At 48.1% G+C, this 21,528-nt stretch overlaps 1 protein-coding gene across 1 annotated transcript in view; it reads right to left on the bottom strand.

Annotated features, from left to right (window-relative positions):
* Col4a1 (collagen type IV alpha 1 chain) overlaps positions 1 to 21,528 on the bottom strand; it is a 110,913-nt gene that overhangs the window by 59,117 nt on the left and 30,268 nt on the right. Inside the window, exon 2 of the mRNA XM_021637533.2 lies at positions 6,795 to 6,854. Within this exon, the coding sequence (XP_021493208.1) occupies positions 6,795 to 6,854 (60 nt within the window). The remainder of the gene's footprint in view (positions 1 to 6,794; positions 6,855 to 21,528) is intronic.

The following is a 21,528-nucleotide window of genomic DNA, read 5'->3' on the forward strand; positions in this document are numbered from 1 at the left end:
GCATTACAGGGTCACAGCTTGGACAGGCTGAGAACTGCTGCATATTAGCATTATAAAGTTGTATAATCGGCAGGAGCTGTGCTGAACTATATGCAGACATGGAGTTGAGGTGTATCTTTGAGATCATAATGGGTTTGCCAAATGGTAAAAATACAACAAGAGAGGCCACTCCCCCAGCGTCGTATGGTATGCTCATTAACTCTGACTAATTCTCCCTTTGTCTAATGGCCCTCTGTGCTCCAACCACTTCACAGGGACCCAGGGCTCTGGCAATGTCATTCTGAGGATGTAGCTCCCCACGCCCTCTCCAGGGCCAGGACTAGACTGACTACTGCCTGGAATTATATGTTGTGAACTCCTGACAGCAACCAGCAACAACAGGGAAATCCAGGGGCCGTTTTCACGTGTCGGGGCTTATGGGAAGTCTTTGATCTTCAATTAAAACATGCAAGCCCCATTTTGATTTTGTCCATTTCAAAAGCTCTTAACCTGCTGGCAGGTGTTGTGTTGGGCTCGCCAATACAAAAAGAAAATATTGTAATGTTGGCCGTGTGTAGCCAAGACAAGGGCTGCTGACATGATGCGGTGCAGCCTCATGTGAAATGCCAGGCTGTTAAAACACTCCTTTGGATTGGCTGAGCTCCTTGGCCTCTGGAAAAACCCACTTCCAGTTGAAGCTGAACATTTCAGATCTAGGACTATATGCCACTTTCAGGGCCATGGACTTCTCAGCCAGCATCACGGGCCAACCTCTGGACCTAATTTCATGGCACGAAATTCCCTGCTGCTGTTTCTGAACATGGGAACCAAACCCACTTACTATGCTCCGAGCTGCGCTACAGGAGGTTCATTCCAAACAGCTGTGAGTGAAGAGTCACCCCAGAGCCTAACAGCCGAGGAAGCACGCAGCCAGGGTGGGAACGTGGAGCTAATGCTGAGATCTAGGCAGATGAGCATGAACAGTGGCAGAAGCGGCTCTGGGTCCCTTAAAGAGTACTGAGCCACCAAAGAGACATAACAGGACACAGTGTGCAGACGGAAACATGACCATGTGGGCACAAATCCCTTTTAGTGGCTTCCCTGTGGCAATTTTTATAAAAGCCTTCTAAAATTCTATCCAAAAAAGACAAAAGTAGGTGGCTGTGAGAATCCACGCCGATTCTCACGATCGGGAGCCAGAGGATGATTCATGCACAGTGTGAGGAAATAGGAAATCGGGACATCTGGAAAAAATCTTGGCATGACAAGACAACAGCCACACATGGAAAAGGACGAGTGTACGCTGGCCCGTATCACCCACCAAACGGGAAGAAAACATCCCCAGGGCCTACAGACAAACATGCATGGCCCAGGGTGCTGGAACCAGACAGCATGGAGCCCTGGAGCCCTGCATTCTCAGAAATGCAGCAGCATGTCACACAGACACCCTACAGTGATACCTGGCTAAGGGGAGCTGGCAAAGGATGAGGGGAACCTGGCAGCGCCTGGAAGAAGATTCACTATGGGAAAAGAGGTCAGCTGCAGAACAGTGAGCGTTTGGGAAAGCTGGGACACTGGCTACAGGAATTGGCTTCTCCTGGAAGTGACAGGATAATAGTGATTTTGGAAATGGGTGACAAAAACCCCAGGTGAGCTAGAAGTGGGTGACGGATGCCTCCAGAAAGGCCTCCCAAGTGTACCCAGCTCACACTTCCTCCAGCAAAAACTACCACAGCTCCGCAGAGATTGACACCTCTCAGTTTCGGTCCTGCCAGCTGGTCACCTGGTCTTGCTCTCTGTCCGAATGGCGGGGTTCAGCTGTGACCCTGCCATGAGTTGAGCCAGTGGGAGAGGGTCCTCATGTTTATCACAATTCTGAAAATGTTGGCACTGTGGCCATGTCAGGCATGCACCCTACTCCATACTTCCTAAGCAGAAGTTTGGGTTTCACACTAGCTCTGGGTACATGCTGGTCTGGGCAAATGGCCTGAAAGACTTGTCTCACAAGCCCCTCCTTGTGAGACAGAGGAAGCCACATTGACTCAAAACCGACAAACAAAAGCACCTGCCTCCTGTGCCAAGTGTGTCACGGCCCGTGTCTCCTGCCGCCACGTGCCGCAGAACACCCAGAAGGTGCCTTGGGGATAACTGACAGCAAAGGATTCCGAGCCACCTGCAGCAAATACGTTTGTTTTACTCCTGTTTCCCAAACTCTGTCCTCAGAGTCTTCCCAAACCAAAGGACATGTAGGGACATGCTAAAGGCACTCTGACAGGGAAGCTCTGAACAGAATGTCCCTGCCTCTCCAGGCTGTTCAGATTTCTGACAAACAAAAAGATGTCCCACCAGGCTCAAAAATGCTAGGGACAACCTCAGAGACACTCAGGGCACTAACTAACCTTTGGCCTAGTAATAGTCTTTTAATATTTTACAGGGAGCAGCAGAACTTCTTTTGTGCAGTTTGAATTTCTACATTTCATACATTGAAAATGAAAAAAGAAATTTTCTTTTTTATTTATTTTTTTATTTTATGTGCATTAGTGGTTTTGCCTGCATTCATGTCCACATGAAGGTGTCAGACGCCCTAGATACGAATTACAGACAGTTGTGAGCTGCCACTTGGGTGCTGGGAATTGAACCCAGGTCCTCTGGAAGAACAGCCAGTGCTCTTAACTGCTGAGCCATCTCTCCAGCTCCCGAGGGATTTTCTTTTTAAACACACTAGATTCTACTAATCAAAATTCAATGAAGTATCTTCCCAGAGAAAGTATTTAATAAATTCACTTATCCCTACGAATAACCTGCTGTTTACTCAAGTCAGGTAACTGCTTGGAAGTTTCAAGTTTCAAGAGTTTCACTCTTCATAAGAACGCTTTCACGGGCTACAGAAAAGAATGTATTTCCCGGGAAGAAATAGGCTACCAGTTGACATTTAAAACAACTTGATGGAGCTTAATTTATGGGGGAGAAATTTACAATATTCTACTACACATAAAAACATAAGCTTGTCCTCTGTCATCCTTCAGGGGCTCGGTTTATTGGATTATGTGCAGACACAGAGAATAACAGGGACTAGCACGACAGCCACTAACCCACATGCAAAGCGGAATACATAAGCATGCTGTGCCTGCACATCTCTGCTTCACAATAAGATCATGACCAAAGTGTTTCCTATTTTTCAAAAAAATCAACAAAATGAACGCATTTGTAAATGGAAGATTACTGGGTTCCCCCCAAGTATCAATAAAGGACAGTCCTCGACCAAGGAGAGAATGTCACCTCAGGCCTAACGATGACTCAGAAAGCAGCCTGTGTTTGTGAGGCTCAGGGGCAAAGTCCTGTATCTTATAAGTGATGTTATGGCCTAAGGCATTTTTAGTGATCATCACAGCATAGCCAAAAAATGACTAGAATGCAAGCCATGACACTCTCGGAATCAGAGAATTTCCGGTCCTGAGACGGGAGGCATGGCAGCCGCTCGCCCTGCAGGGATGAGAGATGGGGGGTGTAAAACAGCACTTAGATTTGAGAGGCTGGAAAATTCCATCTCTCTTCTTAGGATCAGCTGTGATTAGAGTCAGCGTTCCTTGGATAGGGCTTCGCTCCTACTTGACATGTCTTTGACACAGGCTATAACCCTATGCTCTGAGCAATCAGAAAAGGCGCCACCAAACACAAGCCCACCAAAGACAGACAGGCAAGCCCGCTGGAGCTCCAAGGAGCCTACAGGATGTTTAGAGACACATGGGTGGAAGAAGGTGATGGCCATGGTCTTAGACTTGGGTCTCAACTGCATATTTGATAAGGCCACATTTTCTACCAGCAGGAGCTAAGAAGGTGGCATGCCCAGTAAGCAATGAGGGGTCACTGGTTTTTAACCAAGAGCCATGGATTTCCTTCAGGGCCACCTCTCTGCCAGCATTTACTACAGGAATTCTTGCTGAGTGGGAGGAGGCACAGCTCTGCATCTCTTGACACACCCTAATCTGATTGCTTTGATGTAGGAGAGCAGCTTTCCCTAAGATAGACTGAATGCTATTGCTCTGGGCAGGGTCCCCACAACCTGTCTCTTGGGGGAAGGCCTACAGCATAGTGCCCACCTGTCTGGGTCCCTGTGGTCTGACTCTCTGGAAACAGGACCTGCCATTATGAATGAAACCAGCCAGGGCTCCCACCAGCAGCTGTTAAGAGTGAGTGGATTAATCCACTCAGGGAGACAGAGGTGGGCAGATCACTGTGAGTTTGAGGCCATCCTGGTCTACAAAGCGAGTCCAGGTCACCCATGGCTACACAGAGAAACCCTGTCTTGAAAAAGCCAAAAGAGTGAGTTAATCCAGTACTATCCTATACCCCCAAGACATACTTCGCTGTATCCAGAGGCATTTACACATCACAACAGAGAGTGTGCAGAGACCAGGAAAACTGCAGGACATTCCTCAATGCACACAACCCCCCCCCCAAAAAAAAACAACACTCAAAATGTAGTGACTAAGTCAAGAATCCGCACTAGCTGTTTTCTTCCACGGTAAGGTAAGTGTCACTGTAACACATAAAAAGTGTTCATCACCATGTGTGAGCTGGACCAGACGTGGAAGACCCAGCTCCCTCTTTTCCTTTTCCACTCTGACACGCCTAAGCCTGACTCTAGTGTCTGTGAGCAACAGCTGTGGTCTGTGTGAAGATGCCAGTTAAGCTAGGCAGGATCACCATGTGAAACAGCTCAGCAGCTGGTCAAGCACAGCCAGTGGCCAGCCCAGCACAGGCAGCTCTCCTGTGCATGCTCAACACCAAACGCCCTGCAGACTTCAAAGCTAGAGCCGGAAGACTCGATCCCAGACTGGCCCTCTCTCCACCCTTGTAGACAGGGCTTGCATGTGAGGCAGCGTTGTATGGGTGACGCTATCTCTGTGGTACAGAGACCACGCGTGCGGAGAGGGCTCATGAATCACAGGCAGTGTAATGAGTAGCGACAGGGAAATGTGTTTCCTCCCACATCTTTGGCAAGGGTCTGCATAACCGATGGGTTAAAGCATCCTGTGAAGATACGAGATACCCACACGGCCTAATTAAGACTCTCTGTGCACCAGGACTGGGGAAGGCCCCTCGAATGAATCACCAAGGCAGAAAGATATAATAGTGTTCTATAGCGTTTCTATAATAGTTCAGCAACTGGCCAAGGGCAGTCTCCGGTGATTAATGAGCATAAATTAACATGTCTTTCCACACATGAGTGGACACCAGACTGTAACCTATACCCAAACAGGTCTGTTGCAGGAACACGGGGTAGCCCTGATGCTGCTTTGCCCAGGAAGCTGTCCCATCATGCTCCAGACCAGTGGTACTTTTATATAAATAAGGATTGCCACGGTCAAGTGCTTAGAAAGACTTCTTAAGCAAGCCCTGTTCCAGCAATGCATAAATGCTTACATTCATGCCTGAAGCAGATTCCAGAGGCCCGGCTGCCTTTACCACCCCAAGGGGTAGCAGAGGGACTCCTTATCAAGCAAGAACATACAGGCCTAATCAAGCATGCTAGCCCTGTAAGAGAGCATCCCCGCACTATCATCCAGAGGACGAAAGGCCTTTGCATACAAGGCCAAATCAGTGAACTAATTTGAGTACAGAGGGGTCTTCAAGGCAGTGGGCAGGAAGGGGCAGATAAACAACTTCAGGGTGAGGCTGAAAGTCAGTGAGAGTCAAGTGACATGTGATTTGGCACTGTGCTGTGCTGATTGCCTGTCGACAGGGTTCAGAGCTACCTGCAACCCCTCAAGAACAGAAGACGAAGTCAACTAACCCATCTCCAGGGAGAGCCTGACAGAGCACAGAGCAATGTGGCAATCAGCCCCAGATGGTCCAGTCTCCACGGAGGGACTGTATGCTAGAGCACTGTCCAGGGCTCCTCAGGGACGTCCGGAAGCATGCCTCAGGGACTGATCACAGCCTTTCTCTTACTTTGACATTCTCTCCCACTTAGGTATAACTCTCTCTGTGCTACGTACTACTCCCATCCCACTTTTAAGAACAAGAAACCCAAAGGAACTTAATATGTGGACATTTTAGAATATCAAATATCAAAAAGGGGAGGGGGCTTGGGAACTGAAGACATTTCTGTGTCACTTGGGACCCATGACTTCAAATTCCAGACACCCATAGTGTGGTCTGAGGGATGATGGGAAAGGAATGTTTATAATCAAGCTACATTATATGCTTGAAATTGTCAAATAACATATAAATAAAATTACATTTTAAAAAATAGAGAGTTTGGCCTACAAAGAGCAAGAAAAATACCTTTTCCTAGATCCATGATTCTTAAATAAGAGGGTAGAGAGCTTGTACAGATAATTAGCATTTTACATTTGGGAAAATAAGTACTCCTCATTTTTATAAATGAATCTAGACAAATATCAATAGGTGAAAATTTGTTTTAAAAATATTAATTTGAATAAAAAGCCTTTAAAGCATATAGAAAGTTTTTTTCCCAAAAATATGCTGAATTTAGTCTTTATCCATCAATTCCAAAAGCACCATTGAGTCAAAATACACTGTGCCTGCACGCCTGCTCCTCTGCAGTCAACAGAGACTGGCCAGCTCCCCGCGCTCACTGTCACTGATTGCACCAGTCCCTGGAGAATGCCTGTTCCTGTGATAACATTGCTCAGGACACTGTTAAACATTTTACTTCTCTTGCGCTGGTCTGGGGAAATTGTTAAAGCAGGAAGGAAGCTGACCCTGAGCTGCTGTTTACAGGGTTAGACTCATGATTCAGAGGAAGGAGCAGCATTCAGAAAGGATCGTGACATGTGTCCACTCACCTTTTGTCCCTTCACGCCATGACAGTCACATTTTCCACAGCCAGAGCCACCACAGTCACCCTGAAAGAAAGAAAGCAAGTTTAGACAGGGCATCACGTTCAGGGTCCAGTCAAGATTTGAACTGAGAACCAATGAGATGGGTGAGCGGAGAAAAGCGCTTGCCACCAAGCCTGCCTGCCCGTGTCCCATCCCCAGGACCCACATCATGAAAGGGGAGCTGTGGCAAGTTGTTCTCTGACTGCCACATGTGTGCTGTGGCACATTACACACCTTCACCCATGAAAAATAAATGAATGTAATTTTTTAAAAGGTTTGAATTATGACATCAGCATCTTCACCCAGTCATGAGACAAATTCCTACTGATCACCGCTCAAAAGACCCAGCAGTACCAGAACCTGGAGGTAACAATGATGAGCCACACACTTCCTAGAAAAATCCTTGGGTTCCAGGGGTCACAGCCTGGGACTCAGTGAGGCATGTCACAAGACCAGCTGTCCTTTGTCTATTAGAAATGGACTCACCTAGGGATTGTGTGAACAGGGTTGCCAGGCAAAGAAAAGGCCCGGCTTTGATTTAAGAGCTCACACCGGGAGACCATGAGAAGACAAGGGCCCCCTGGGGTGGACTCTGGGGACTTAGAACTACGCGAAGATTAGAGAAGGAGCAAGTGAATGAGCTGATCTCAGAGTGTTTAAATTCAATGAAAGCTTGGCCACTCGTTTAAAGAATACCCCATGACAAAACACATTTGTTGTTGCCTGCTAAAGTACATCAACACGAGCTGGAGAGGAACCTGTTCAGATGCTCAGTGAGAATCCAGCAACCGTCCTATCTAAAGAGCAGCCTTGTCCCACAGGTATGGCTACAAGATGGAGATGTTTAGCATAACATGCTAAGACAAGACTGAAATCAGAGCCCAACCCAGCTTCTAGCATATAAAGTGGCCGGCACAGAAGACAAACACAGAATGGGACATACACGCAATTCACAAAGCCCTTTTTGGCAGAACCCAAGTTTTAAACCATTACAGACTGTGATATGGTATCAAAAAGGGTAGGGAGGATACAGAGTGGACCATTAAGCAAGCTTTATTAGAAGTTCCCACATTTAGACCCATAGTCTGTTTCAGGTGGTAACATTTTCTTCAAAATAAAAGTATGCTATTAATAGTCCCTGGCTCATGAGAAGCCTATGTTTTTAACAGCATCCTTGAGGCTGCATCACCATGGAGATCCTCTGCCCAAAACAACCGCATCTGGAGACACTTACTTTATGAGTTAAAGCTTTGAACAAGTGCCTCCAAGACGGTGAACTGTTCTTAATTTTATATTTTGGAGATGGGGACACTTGACAGCTTTCCAAGTGAAGCCCAGCAGTCAGGATCTGTTCCCCTCTCTGACTCACATTCCAGTTACAGCCCGTGCTCTCTCAGCCTTCCTGCCACTTCCAACACTCCCTGTGCTCTGCCGGCTCCTGCACGTGTGTTTCAGCCACCACCAGGGGCTGAGCTGAATGAAGGAGGGCCATTCACAGCACGCAGAAGAAACCACTAAGGGGCTTCAGCAAGCTGAGGCAGACTCAACTGTCCTCACCTCTGACCACCTGGATCCCATGACATACTGATTTAGGGTGGCAGGAGATACCCTGAGTCTTTAGCCACAACCCAAGCTTGGTGTGGAGCTGTTTGAGGATGTTGTATCACCTAGGTAGGAAAGCCCACACTGAGGAAGGATGCCACTGCTTAATTGACCAGTTGTGCACCACCCATTGTTAAGTCTGTCTCGGCTTCAGGATCATCGACACAAGGATAGCGTCAATTCCAAGTCCCCCAAGAGTGGCCAGCTGTCCTCCTCACTGCCATCTGCCACTCCCCACACCTTCTGCTTTGAAGCAAGAGCAGTTCACCCTACATGCTAAATCATGCTCAGGCTCTCCCTTCCCCATCAGTTTCACCCAGAGAAACTAACCAGGCAAGAGAGTCCATGACCTGCAGGTCTGTGTACGAACTGGCTCCTGGTCACCACATTTAGCAGAGACTCAACAGTAGCCCGAGGTTACCAGACTTTCTCTGTGAAAGCCAATGGCAGTTCTTTTGAAATGTCACATCTGAAGAGAAGCTAAAGGCAGCTCTGTGGTGAGGTCTGTCTGAAATGCTGCTGCCTCCTGGGAAGCTCAACTCTATACACTCTGAAGGAGCTCTTCTAATCAAGTTCCCAAAGTTGTTTCTAAATCCACCAGTGGATTTCATAAGCACAGGGGACAGCCCAATCCCCACCTAGGGCAGAGATGGTAAAGGCCAAGAATAACAGAAGGCCTGAGGTGTGGTTAACTAGTAGGCTCTTGGCTGGGACCTAGTTCAGGTCTTAAACTCTTGACCAAATCTAGAGTGAACTAAAACCAAAGAGAGAGAGTGCTCCTCCTCCCACAGCCTAGATACAAAAATGTCTAGTCCCAGAGTCAGCACACACATCTGTATTCACATAGGAAATCTTTACCTTTTTTAGGCATACAGGAAATCTAATCACGAAATGCTGGTCCCCACAAAGCAACCCGGAATAGCTGAGCCTTCTAATAACATCAAGTTATGATCTACTCCTCAGAAGGGAAGGAAGGAAAGAAAGAAGGAAGGAAGGAAGGAAGGAAGGAAGGAAGGAAGGAAGGAAGGAAGGAAGGAAGGAGGAAGGAAGGAAAAGAGAAGGTTTGAAGGTGGAAGGTTGAGACAGGGTCTCACTGTATAAACCAGCAGACTGGCCTAAAACCCTAAACACTCAGCCTCAACCTTCTTGGTGCTGGGATTACAGGCAAAACACCACCAGACCCACAAAGAGAAGGGTTGGAGACCACCATAATCTCGGTATCCTTGCATCTTATGTAACGACGTGATTGAAAACAAACACCAAGTTTAGAAAAACAGCCATAAGTCCAGGAGCCATAAGCTCCTGTTTGAGTGCTTTGTTAAATAGGATTTAGTTTGAAATGTCACTACTCTGGTCCTTAATGATCTCCATTTTTATGAAGTGATCCTTGCTGGCTTTCACCCTGACACAGGGTTCCTCTGTTGTAGCTTTGGCTGTCCTGGACTCACTCTGCAGAGCAGACTGGGCTCACAGAGCTCCCACTGCCTTCCAGAGTGCTGGGACTGATGACACCCGCCACCACACCCGGCTATTCACACAGTCCTACCTGTGCATGTGCATGGTAACCTGCCCGTGAAAGGGGCCCATGACTGACTGACATGGGTTGGAGGTGACTGGGGACCTCACATATTAAGGGTTACATCAAACCTCATGACTTCCTGAGGCCCCTCAGCAAGACGGAAAGATGTATGCATCTGTGATTCATGAAGGATTTGTGAGCCCAGTGGTACCCCTTGGCTCTGGATCTGAGGCACTTTACAAGGCCTGCTCATTCTTCCTCCATGTCTGGAGCTCATTGGGCCACAGCCACCAGCTCCAAGCCCATCTGCTCCAAATTCTAGACCGGGAGGAACTGGAACATTCTGTGAATCGCAGTCCCTTCCCCTCCTAGGGTCAATTAGATTAGTTAAGTCCTGTTCTTTCTTCCCATGAGATGCAGGCAGGAGGAAGTGGGTCAGGAACACTGCCCACTCGGGGCCCTGGAATGTGGCCGCATAACCTCAGAGGACAGACCACATGAGACTTGGTCTCTCCCACAGAAGCTGTCCATGCACAGACAAGAGAGTGGACAACCCAGAGAGATAGCAAAGCAGCACAGAGGGTTCTCAGCCAAAAACAGTTACATTTTCAAAACTGGGGTGGGGGGGAAAGGGGGGTGTTGAATGAAAACCACACCACTTCAGAAAGCCCTGTTTGTCACTCCCCACCAGAAGAACACCATGTAGCCGGAAACAAGCTCATGATGACCTGTCCCCATGGAAGCAGGAGTGGCACGTGCTTCCAGTACCCGGGTGTTGGGATGCTGTTTCGATAGAGTCAAGGTCGTAATGAAGGGAGCCGGTCATTTGGAGGTGACCGTGAGACCTGATACCTCAGCGCCACTTCTTTCTGTTTCCTGTTCTACCAAAATGTGAAGAGTCCCTGCACACCAAGGTCACCACGGGGCCACCTGCTGCCATGACTTCTCTGTGGTGGGACGGTCCCTTCCAAATGTGAGCCAGATAAACCCTTTCTCTCTTTAAATTGCTTCCTGCCAGGTATTTGGTGTTAAAAACAAAAGTGTAACCATTCCCCTCCTCCCAGCCCCCCATTAGACATACCCAGGCTTCAACAGCAGAGACAACATGAAACAGACACAGAGGGCACAATATTCAAGGAATGCAGAAGGCCCCTCAACATAATCCCCAGAACAAATACCTTTTATGTTCTTTATCTCTGCAAGTCTTAGGACAAGTTAAAGCTACTTGCATTTGTAAAGCTTTCCCTCACACTCCCATTAAGGTTTCCAGAAAGAAGAGCCTTAATGGCATTGATTGAAAATACTGAATGACTTCACAATGCACAGTGTTTCTGCCAAAGAAGGCAGGGGAGGGATGGAGGCCAATGACCTTCAGTGAAATGAAGGCTCTTCCAGGTTATCCCTGGACTGAGGACATCAAGAAGCCCTTCTTAACATCACAGCAGACTCCCAGTGACAGACCAGTGACAAAATACTCCTTGTGAGTGAGGCAGAGTGCGTGTTGGCTGCCGTGCTCCTGTGTAGATGGACAGTATGCCCTGAAGAATTGCTAACCATGGCGCGTGTGCTCTCAGTCTTGCCTGGAAGGAGCACACAGGATGCATCCTTCCGTCGCTCATGTCCCCTTGCTGCTGTGGCCATGGATGTTTAACACCCCCACTGGAGCAATTTTTATTAGTTTCCTACCCCTCCAAATAGGGGCATGTGGAGCTATGCGGAGCCCAAACAGCTTATCTTTCAGATTCCTTCTCACATTCCCTGTCCTGTGCAAAATGTCAAGCTAGTCTCAAAGGGGAGATGGCCAGCCCGCTGCACTTCCTGTCACAGCACTTCCTCAGGGGTCTTCAGAAGAATTACTTACCCAACAAAAGGAATATGTGAGGAGGGGAAAAGGAATTGCATATTTCTACTCCTGGGGCAGAATCAAAGGCGTAGAGTAATGAAGGGAGCATGGCAACCGCAGACTTCATTTGCTGTGGGTGGGTGGTCAGGGGAATAACCCTAACCTGGACTGGAGATGTCCACAGGATTTATCCTCAACTGTGTAGAATCAGAAAATTACTCTAACTAAATACAGATCGCAATATAGGTCAAATATCACAGCATAAATAATAATCACTTTTAAGATTAAATTTGAATCAGCTTTGATGGCTTGTGGTACCAGTTAATTGGGAGGCAGGAGCAGAAGGATCCCAAGTTTAGGGTCTGCCTGGGCTTCGCAATGAGCTCAAGGTCAACCTGGACAGTGCAGGGAGGCCCTGTCTCAAAATAAAAATTAAAAGTGGGCCAGGAAGAGAATCATTGGCACAGTGTGTGCCTAGCCTATGTGAAGCCCAAAGTTCTCTCCTCAAAAACAAACAAACAAACAAACAAACAAAAAACTGACATTTGCACAGCATTTTTGAACTTCCAAAAATATGTCTGGTAGATTTAAAGGTTTTTCTCTTGCAAATGTTTCATTATCTTATCTTTTTAAGACAGAAACCACCACCACCATCCCCCCCACACACAAGTTGTTAAAATCACTCTTTTTCTTCATTCAACTGAGAGAAAAGAGTTAGTCAAATATCATTTCTGTCTCACTTGATAATGGAAGACAGACACAGAACAACCATTACTACCCTGTAAACTTACAAAATAACTCTACTCCAGTTTGAAAACAACTACAAGTGTTGATACATTCTTGGCAAAAATAAAATTAAGCATTAGCAAACCAGTTGGATTTCTAATGTTCAGCTCCTTTGCCCTTCTTCCCCGCCCCCAATAATATGACTAAGGCTTAGCTGGGCCATGGACGCTCCATCTGTTTCTCATTTGAGGCTGAGTTGCAGAACCCATGTGGGCTCCCACCAGCACCACGCACTGTGGAAACGAGGGTGTTGGCTTGGCTTTGAGTCCTGCCACCATGTGATTGCGCTTCTTGTCCTATTTTCCTCCCTCGTGCAATTCTGTTGACTCATTTTCATTGCTGCTCTTCTCTTTCTCCCACTGGATGGGGGAAGATGTCAAATGTCCCTGCTGGGGAAGAGGACAGCCCCGGAGGGAACACAGAATGAAGGCCAGGGCTTCATCTCCAGCTTACTGGTCTTCCTCCAGCTGCAGACAGATGTGGCTATACTTAGTTGTCATGTGACAGTGGCCTTGGACGGCTGCATGTGTGATGAGTTGGTGGGCTGTGTATGTCCAAGGGGACCATGGCAAACATGACCTAGAATGAGACTTGCCATGACTGTGAGTCACTGGCCAGGGACAGGGAAGTAGGCTCAACAAGTCCCTGCTTTCAGGCAAGCCTACCTTCCATGTCCCCTGGCCCATGAAGTCACAGCAACTCTCTTTCCCCACCCGGTAACATAGCCACTGGCCTCTCAAAAACCATCCACATAACTCTGGCCACAAAGATGTCCCAGTTATCCTTGAAGAGCATATTCTACACAGCCAGGCATGAGAGATGGAGGGCCATCTACCTCCTCCATCTTTGGGAAACTGACTCCCTCTGTGAGAGGACAGTGTGTACAACCAAGCTTGATCCCATCCTTCTCTTTCTTACCTTCCTCTCCCCCTCCTTGCTGGTTCCTTTCCCTCCTTCCCCACCCTATCTCACCCTTACCCCTTCACACCCCTAGCTTCCGTCCTGCCTCACCCCCTGAATTCAGGCATCTACCACCATTTCGTTCATCTGACCCCCACGCCAATTCCCATCTTTTACACATTGTACCTTCAGAGAGGTCCCTAATTGGGTCACATGTGGAATCTGGGAGCTCTTGAGCAATTCCTAATGCCTTTCTGTCTATGACCCAGAGCACAAGCTGGGCGTTCTCACATCAGTGCATGAGCTATACCTTCTCACAGGAACCATTCCAAGCACAAGGCCTGGTTTACCTGTGCAGCAGGCACATCACATACACCCTACAGCTCTGTACAGAGTAAAGATTTCCGGTCAGCAGGGCCGCCGTTCAACACCTGAGCAGCAGCAGGGCAGAAGGGCTTTCTTCACACACAACACAAATAAGCAGAAAAAATGTTTTATTTATCCTTCCGCATTCCATTGGCTGAGCCTTTAAGGAGCCTAGTTTGTAGCAAACTGGAAAAGGGAAAGAAAAAAGCCTAAGTGACTAGGGAAAAATTTCAGGAATGATTGACACGCAGCTCAAAAAGAGGGATTCATGAAGCCAGTGGCTGGAGTACCCCCGCTGTCTTTCACTGAACAATTAAACATTTTAATGTGCTGCTGATGTCATGCCATTTTCTCCTCTGGAGTAGAGAAGGAGGGGATGCCTCTGTGTGTCTAACTTCACAACAGATGATCAAAGGCTTCATTTTCTTAGTTGGCATCTCTATTGTCCATTACTGATTCTACTGTCATCAAACTCACGTGCTAATTTTTCATTCTGTTTACCATGCAGCACACCTCACACTCCCCTCATTATTAAGGCTTATTTAATGCACAATTTTATTTATTTATGCAAGGAAAAGCATATGATTTTATGTATGGAGGAATATTGGTTCAGTTCTAATTCCCAAGCTTCATCCCAGTCTATCCTGCTACCCTAAAATCTGAAGATGGAGAGAAGAAAGCCACAAATCTCTGGGGAGACTTTGGACAGCAATCTGTCCCTCCTGTTGGGAGGGAGGAGAGAGGCATGGTGACGTCGTCTGATTTGTATCCTTAAAGTTGTGCTTGAAAACTCAGACAGAATATAAACAGAAAGTGCATGTGATAAATGTGGCCGAATCACAATTACCCGCAAGGATGGCGGAGCACCGTCGCGGCCCCTGACAAGCAGCAGAGTTTTGTCTGGAAGATTTCTATGCACCATGCTTCTGAGGCACACGCCAATGTGAGCAACATGGGACAAAAAAAAACTTTCAAAGTATATGGATGATAATGGTGCACCCCAACCGCTACTGTGTAGACCATAAATGGCACTTTAAAAAGAGCTACCTAACACACTGCACATTTATGGTCAGACAAGAAAAACGAGGGAAACCACAGCAGAGAAGCGACCGCTGTTGGTCAGAGCTGTGGTTTCTCGGTCCTGCCTCATAGTGACACGGACGCTGTGGAGGGGTGGTACCTCTGGGGCTTCCTCAGTCAGCTGCACAGTGGTATTCGGAGGTCCCTGCCAGGCCACACACCCCTGGTGGCCCCCAGACATAAGAAAGCCACACGGACTGTCAGCAGCACCCGCAGACAAGGCGCGCTCTCATCCACAGAATGCTCCGTAACTACAGAACTGAGCTGTGGCATCTGAAAGCCTGTCATCTCCAAGGGAAGCTAAGGAAAATATCTACCAGCGTTAAATCATTCATAATTTATTATGAAACTAAATCTGGAATAGCTTTTCAGTCAATGGCTCTGACTCAGACTTTAAACTACAGCTAAATTCCCTGGTCCTGAATTCAACCCATAATAGTAACAATAACTGGTTTTGCCCTCTCATTTACATCCTTAAGCACTTAAATTCCCAGGTTCCAAGGAGGTTTGTTTTAAGCTATCTATAGAAATAAAAACCATGATCTCAAGTGCAAAGCATTTATATAGAACATATTACATCTAGAAGAGTCTGTGGGACCTTTGCCTCCACTGTGTGGTCAGTAGGTTTGAATCAAACAAATATATCCTGCAAGTCAAGATGAGATAGGCAGTCTTTAAAAAAATAAGTGTAGATAATAAAATGGACTTTGCACATTAAAAAAAAAAAACTCAATCCCTTTTCCCTACTGTGTTAACAGCCTGGGATTAGCAGTCGCTGTGTCCCGGGCAATGATTCTCTAGCTGTTCCACCTTTCAGCAGCTCTCAGGTCACAGCTGAGTGTCAGACACACACATCTCTCTGGAACTCAGACCCAGAGCAAAGTCCCTCCACCCTGGGCAGGGCTGCACCTGTGGCCAGTTTGCTGCCCACAGCAGAGCTGTAGTCCCCCACAGACTCAGAGGTGAGGGGCACACCCTGTCTCCACCCTTTCCCTGCAAGTCCATTGCCATAACTACTGTCCACCAGAAGCGGGCCCAGAACTAGGCCCTGAGGAGCTCCAGAGACAGGAGGTGGGGAGGCTGAGAAACAGTGAATGCGCCTCACACCACTGAGCTGCACACTGAACTATGACTCAGATGGTAAAGGTTTTAGAGTGTGTATTTCACTGCAATAACTTAAAAAGGCAGAAGATTTTTTTTTCTCAAATTCCCAGAACTCTTCTTAAGGTCTCAATGTTCCGCCAGCAATGCTTACAGCTGGGGATTAGAAGTCAGTCTCCTTCCTCCCCCACAAAGACATCTATAAGTGCACAGACACACACACCACAGGCACACATACACACACTACACGCATGTGCACACACACATGAGCTGTCACACACACACACACACACACACACACACACACACACACGGCTGCTGATTCAAGGCCCCACCTACAAATCACATCCTACTGTGGTGCCTCAGCCACACAGTACAGCCAAATGCATGGCTGTTGCATAATTTTGAATTCTCTGAGGAAAATCTTGGTTTCGCCGCCTCCTATCCCCCACCTCTGAGACTTGTTGCTCTACCTCTGCCACAGTGTTCCTGGTCCTCAGGTGGCCCTTGCCAGTAAACAAGGGTCCTTCTGCTTCCTTACGGATCACCTAGGACCTCATGTTCACGGGACAGAGGACACAGCTGCCCAATGTAGGTCACTTAAAAACAGAAGCATGTTGCCAGGGTGCAGGGGGATGGGAGTGATATCCTGAACACTCCCAGAATGGAGCTTGGACATGAATCTAAACACAGGGTCCCAGCACCCAAAGCGAATTTTCTGAGAACCACTTCCTGTGAGGTTTCTGGGAGAGTCCCCACAGTGGTGGTGGCTGGAGGAAGGAAGCCAGCACAGAGGCATCTGGGTGCTTGCCCAGACCTTAGCCCCTAACAACACTGGATATTCTTCCTGCTTCTTCCCCAGCAACTGTGCCTGTCATCTAACAGAAAGACACAAATCTCTGAACATTCCACAGAGCCCAGGACCATGGGAGGATGGTCATTTAGCTCTGCACGGGGCAAATGGGCCTCTGTAGTCCAGCTGTGCAAAGGCAGGAGGCCAGAAAAACACTGAATTCTCTTTAAAGAAACCCAAAAGACACAGAGGGGCATGAGTCCCTGTGAGGGACAGGATCCGGCACAGGGGACACAGGGGAGGAAGGAGAGGAACAAAGTTCTCCCCCTTACCTCGTCTGTGCTTTAGACACAGGTTCCCATAGAACTGTCACCAACAAGAATTTGTGCATCTGCTATGGTACCATTGAGGTTTGGGGGTGCCTCTGTACAGTCCAGGGAGTGTGGGGCCTTCCTAAGCCAAAGTCATGGACTCCATCACCAGATGCTGCCTCTGCAAAAAGCACTCCTAACCTTTCGCCTTCCCAGGAACCACCTGAAGAAGCTTGAGGCCCTTAAAAGAACAAGGCCATTAGAGAGAAGGAAGCTCCTTCATGTCCACAACAGGTCAGAAACAAAAGGAAAACCCACAAGCCCTTTCACACATGTATATTAAGTAGGGGGACACCCACAGTCTTCCTTGGCCCTTCCCCTGCTCATTTTCTTACGTGGTTTTTAGAGACCTGGTCTCATTCTTTAGCCCAGGCTGGCCAGGAATACACTAAGCAACCTTGAACTCATGACCATCCCTCAGCCTTGGGCTCTCAAGGGCTGAGATTACAGAGGTGCCCCACCCTCAGTCTTCTCCTCTGTTAACTCCTGTTTTTTTTTTAGACAAATCTACAGAGACATCAACAACTGCGGAGGTGCCCTGCCTCCCACAGCCTGTAGTTTCTGTACGGGAGAAAAACGCAAGGAGGAAAAAAAAAAAACTGAGCCCAGGGCCCCAGAGCACACTGCGGAAGGAAAGTACAGACAATGCGCTAGGGAAACACACGCCTGCCGGCCTGCTGCGCTCATTATACCCCAGCCTGGAATTTCCAGGTCAAGGTCTATGGTTCCCACTGCCCTGATCCACTGCCCTTTCTAGACGCTCCTTTGTGATGCCCTTCCTGCTAAGGCTGAATGGCCAACTGTACCATATTGCCAGCATGGCAGAGTCATCCAGCACACTGCCTCTTAGGCAGGAACCTGGCACAGACCCTGCTGGACCTGGGGAGCTGCAGAGACGCCAGGAGTTGGACATTCCAATTAACAACAGAACTTTGGTCAAATAAGCCTACCTACCCCACCCCACCCCACCTCACCCCCTACCCCACCTCACCCCACCCCCGGCCCCCAGCAGGAAAATCTGGTTACTAGACCCAGGACGCCGACCAAGCCTTCCTGGAAAAACTCCACATCGCAGAAAGCATGAAGATTAAACCAAGCACAAATGTGTTCTCTCCTCCACCCCACCAGAGGGCAAGCCATCTGAGACAGTGAAAGGTCTTTTGTGAACCTAAGGTGGCCTTGACATCATACCCTAAACCCAATACGGTAAAATCAGACAAGGAAATGGCGCATGCACCATGACCCTGATGAGCAATGGGAGGGACCCTGGCTACAGGTCAATCCAGGGCAAGGAGACTGTGGGGAAATCACATCGCCCTGTGGTGTGGCAGACACACGTGAGCAAGCTCTGCATCTCATGACGGGTACGTGTGAACCCTGTCAGAAACATGCAGGAACAGAGCAAGATCCTCATTGCTTTCATCACCAAAATGGAGTTGATGTATTTTCTAAATGAATGAGATGAATGGAAACTTTAGCTCTTGTGTGGCACACATATCCAGTTGTATCTCATTACAAAACTGTGCACTAATGGAAACCTAAACCTTGTATCTGAAATGGGTGCTGGCTACCACTAGACCTACTTGGGTTATTTCAGAAACTAAAGCAGTAAGGCCAGTCATCCATGTTATGGCCAAGGACAGCCAAATTTCTAATGACAGATTTTTTTAAATCTGAAATTAAACAGTTAAATGCCTAGTAGAAAGTTAAAAAAAAAAAAAAAAAAGTAGGCCAGGAATTCTTTCGAGAGCCAGCGCATCTGGGGAGCGCAGAACACCCTCACCCCGTCACCCTTTGGCAGGCTCGAGGCTCAGCAGCTGTATTCCCGTTGTTCAGAATGAACGATGAGGACTCTATGGAGGGCCAAGGGCCGACCTCCCCCAGCCCTGGTCAGGCCCTGCATAAGGTCTTCCAACTAGCTCACAGGAGTGTGGGTTGTTTGGTTCTAAATTCAAAGTCTCCTGACGCCAGCCGTTCAGTGTGGGATGGACGAACAGACAGGTCACTGAAGAGTAACAAGCTTCGTCCATGTTCATCCTCATCTCTGAAAAACAGGCTCACTCTCTCCAACCTCTAGAGTGACCTACAAATCCCACCTGCAGTGGCTTCAACACATGCCATTCACGGCTTAAGAATGTCAGCTGTACTCCTATACATGATGCTCTAGACCCTTCCATGTTAACCAAAGCTCCTCCCCACTCCAGTCCATCCCCATATCTTCCCTTCTTTCCTGACAAGCCATCACCCTTCTGGTCTAGTGAAGCAACAAGGCTGGAACCCCTACATCCCCTGAGCCCCACAAGTTGGAGAGCAAGGCCTCTTGGCCTCTGCCATGTCTTGCTACATACACTCTCCCCATCATCTGTGTTGTGTTTTAATACTTGTCTCCCCTGCCTCATCCGTTGCTAGGTAACCAATGTGTGTTCCAATGCTGGCCTGGCTAAGTGCGCTGGAGCTCTGGAGGGCTCTGGGTGTGGTCTCACTGACACTGACTGTGGCTGTTCAGAGGTCATCTCGCTTCTTATATCTCATCTACATCCCTAATGCTTCAAGTCCGAATGTTAGTATCTGGAAGAACTCATGTCCACTCAGCAAGGTGAGGAACAGGGCAAAGAAGAGAGGTGTGAAGGTAGAAGAAAAACCACAAATGGTAAAAGAGGGGAGTCAGCTAGAATTAAAAGTTGATCTATTAACCACGTTTAGATGCCATGATCACCCCCCATGTAGACAAAGTCAGAAAAAGGCCGAGGGTCTATTCTCAGTAACAAAGAGTGAAAATGTAAGCCACACCCTATGCGGCCGAGAAGCAGTAACATCCCCAACCGAGGCTGCAGGCAGCTGTAGCTTTTGGTCCAGTTCTGGCTTCCAGAGTGCCAACTTAAGATGCTTTCATGCAGCACAGCCCTCAGCCCTCCACACAGAAGCTCCACTCTAGGGCCGGTGAGAAACCTGGGAAGCCTCGCAGGATGGGGACATCGTGATGCAAGTGAGTACAGCCCCATGTTCCTGGTGTTCAGGAAAGAAATCTCCTCAGAGCGAGTCCCAAGTCCTCCTACACCCAACCAGGGAATGTGAGGACCCTGCAGACCCAACCATGTGCATTCCTGAGGTCGAATTCCTGAGCTGGGGTTTGGGTTCTACTGACAGGAGACTTTAAGCTCCTGAGGACAACAGGACAAACTTTCATTACCATCTCAGCAAAAGCAGGAGTAGATGGAGAAGGAACATGGGGTTCCATTAGACTCCTCCGGGGATCATCACAGACACCAACATGACTACTGGAATGACCCTGGGGGACTAGAAAGGCCTCTGCCTCAATCATTTGCTGGCATTGTCATGGACTGGCCCATGTGGCCGCCTCAGGGAAGCCAGCATCCACAGGGATGGCGCCCAGTACTGAATGCTTCTAACAAGGTTATAGAGCCAGCAGCCAGAGGGGCAGTACATAACCCAGAGAGTGAAGTCATGCGCCAGGGGAAATTCTCCACACAGCAAGATTGCTACGGTGATAAAGAGCTGAAAGCTATTCCCCACCTCAGCAGTTTCAGCAGCGGGGCCCCGGAATGAGCTGACGCCCTAGAGCAGCCACCCAGCACGGTGCCCAGCAAGGCCAGGACAGAAGCACACCAGCGTCCTCTGTACCGTAAGAACTGACGTGTCACAACAGGCCAGAAGAAGGTGTTCAGCCCTGGGGCAAACCGACAGAGGGTGACCCCAAGCCTGGTTTGGGTGAGAAAATGCTAATGGTCAGCCAAAGGCAGCATGGTCGCAGACCAGCCCCTGGCTGATGGAGGACAAGCAGCTGTAAAGGACAGTCCTAGGCCAGCCGACAAAAGTAAGAAGGCCACTGTGCAATGGATGTGACATTGTTAAAAATGTTAAAGTTTCTGAATTCGATAAGCACATCACAGTTTATTATTAAAGAACATTCCACTTCAAGTCTCACACTGACCAGTGCAGGGGCCCAAAGGGGAAACTCTGCAAACCTGCTCTCTCAGCGCTCAACAAAACTCAAAACTCTTGTGGGGGAGGGTCAGAAAGGCAGCAAAATGTAAACCATTGAAGAGTCAAGTGGGAAGGCATGGAAGTTTGTTTTCTTAGTTCCTGAAACTTTTTAAGAATTCTACTGTTTTTTTATTTAAAAGCTCATGTAAACAAAGGTGTAGAGTTGTGCACAGTGGGTGTCGATGTACACAATCCCAGCGCTCAGAAGACAGAGGCAGGAGAATCACCATGAAATTGGGGTCAGCATGGGCTACAGAGTGAGTTCCAGGCCATCCTGGGCCTGTCTCAGAAAAACAAACCACTAAAGAAATGTAAAAAGCAAGCAAACAAAC

This window comes from Meriones unguiculatus, chromosome 4 (assembly GCF_030254825.1).
Source record: "Meriones unguiculatus strain TT.TT164.6M chromosome 4, Bangor_MerUng_6.1, whole genome shotgun sequence".
In the NCBI taxonomy this organism is placed as follows: domain Eukaryota; kingdom Metazoa; phylum Chordata; class Mammalia; order Rodentia; family Muridae; genus Meriones; species Meriones unguiculatus.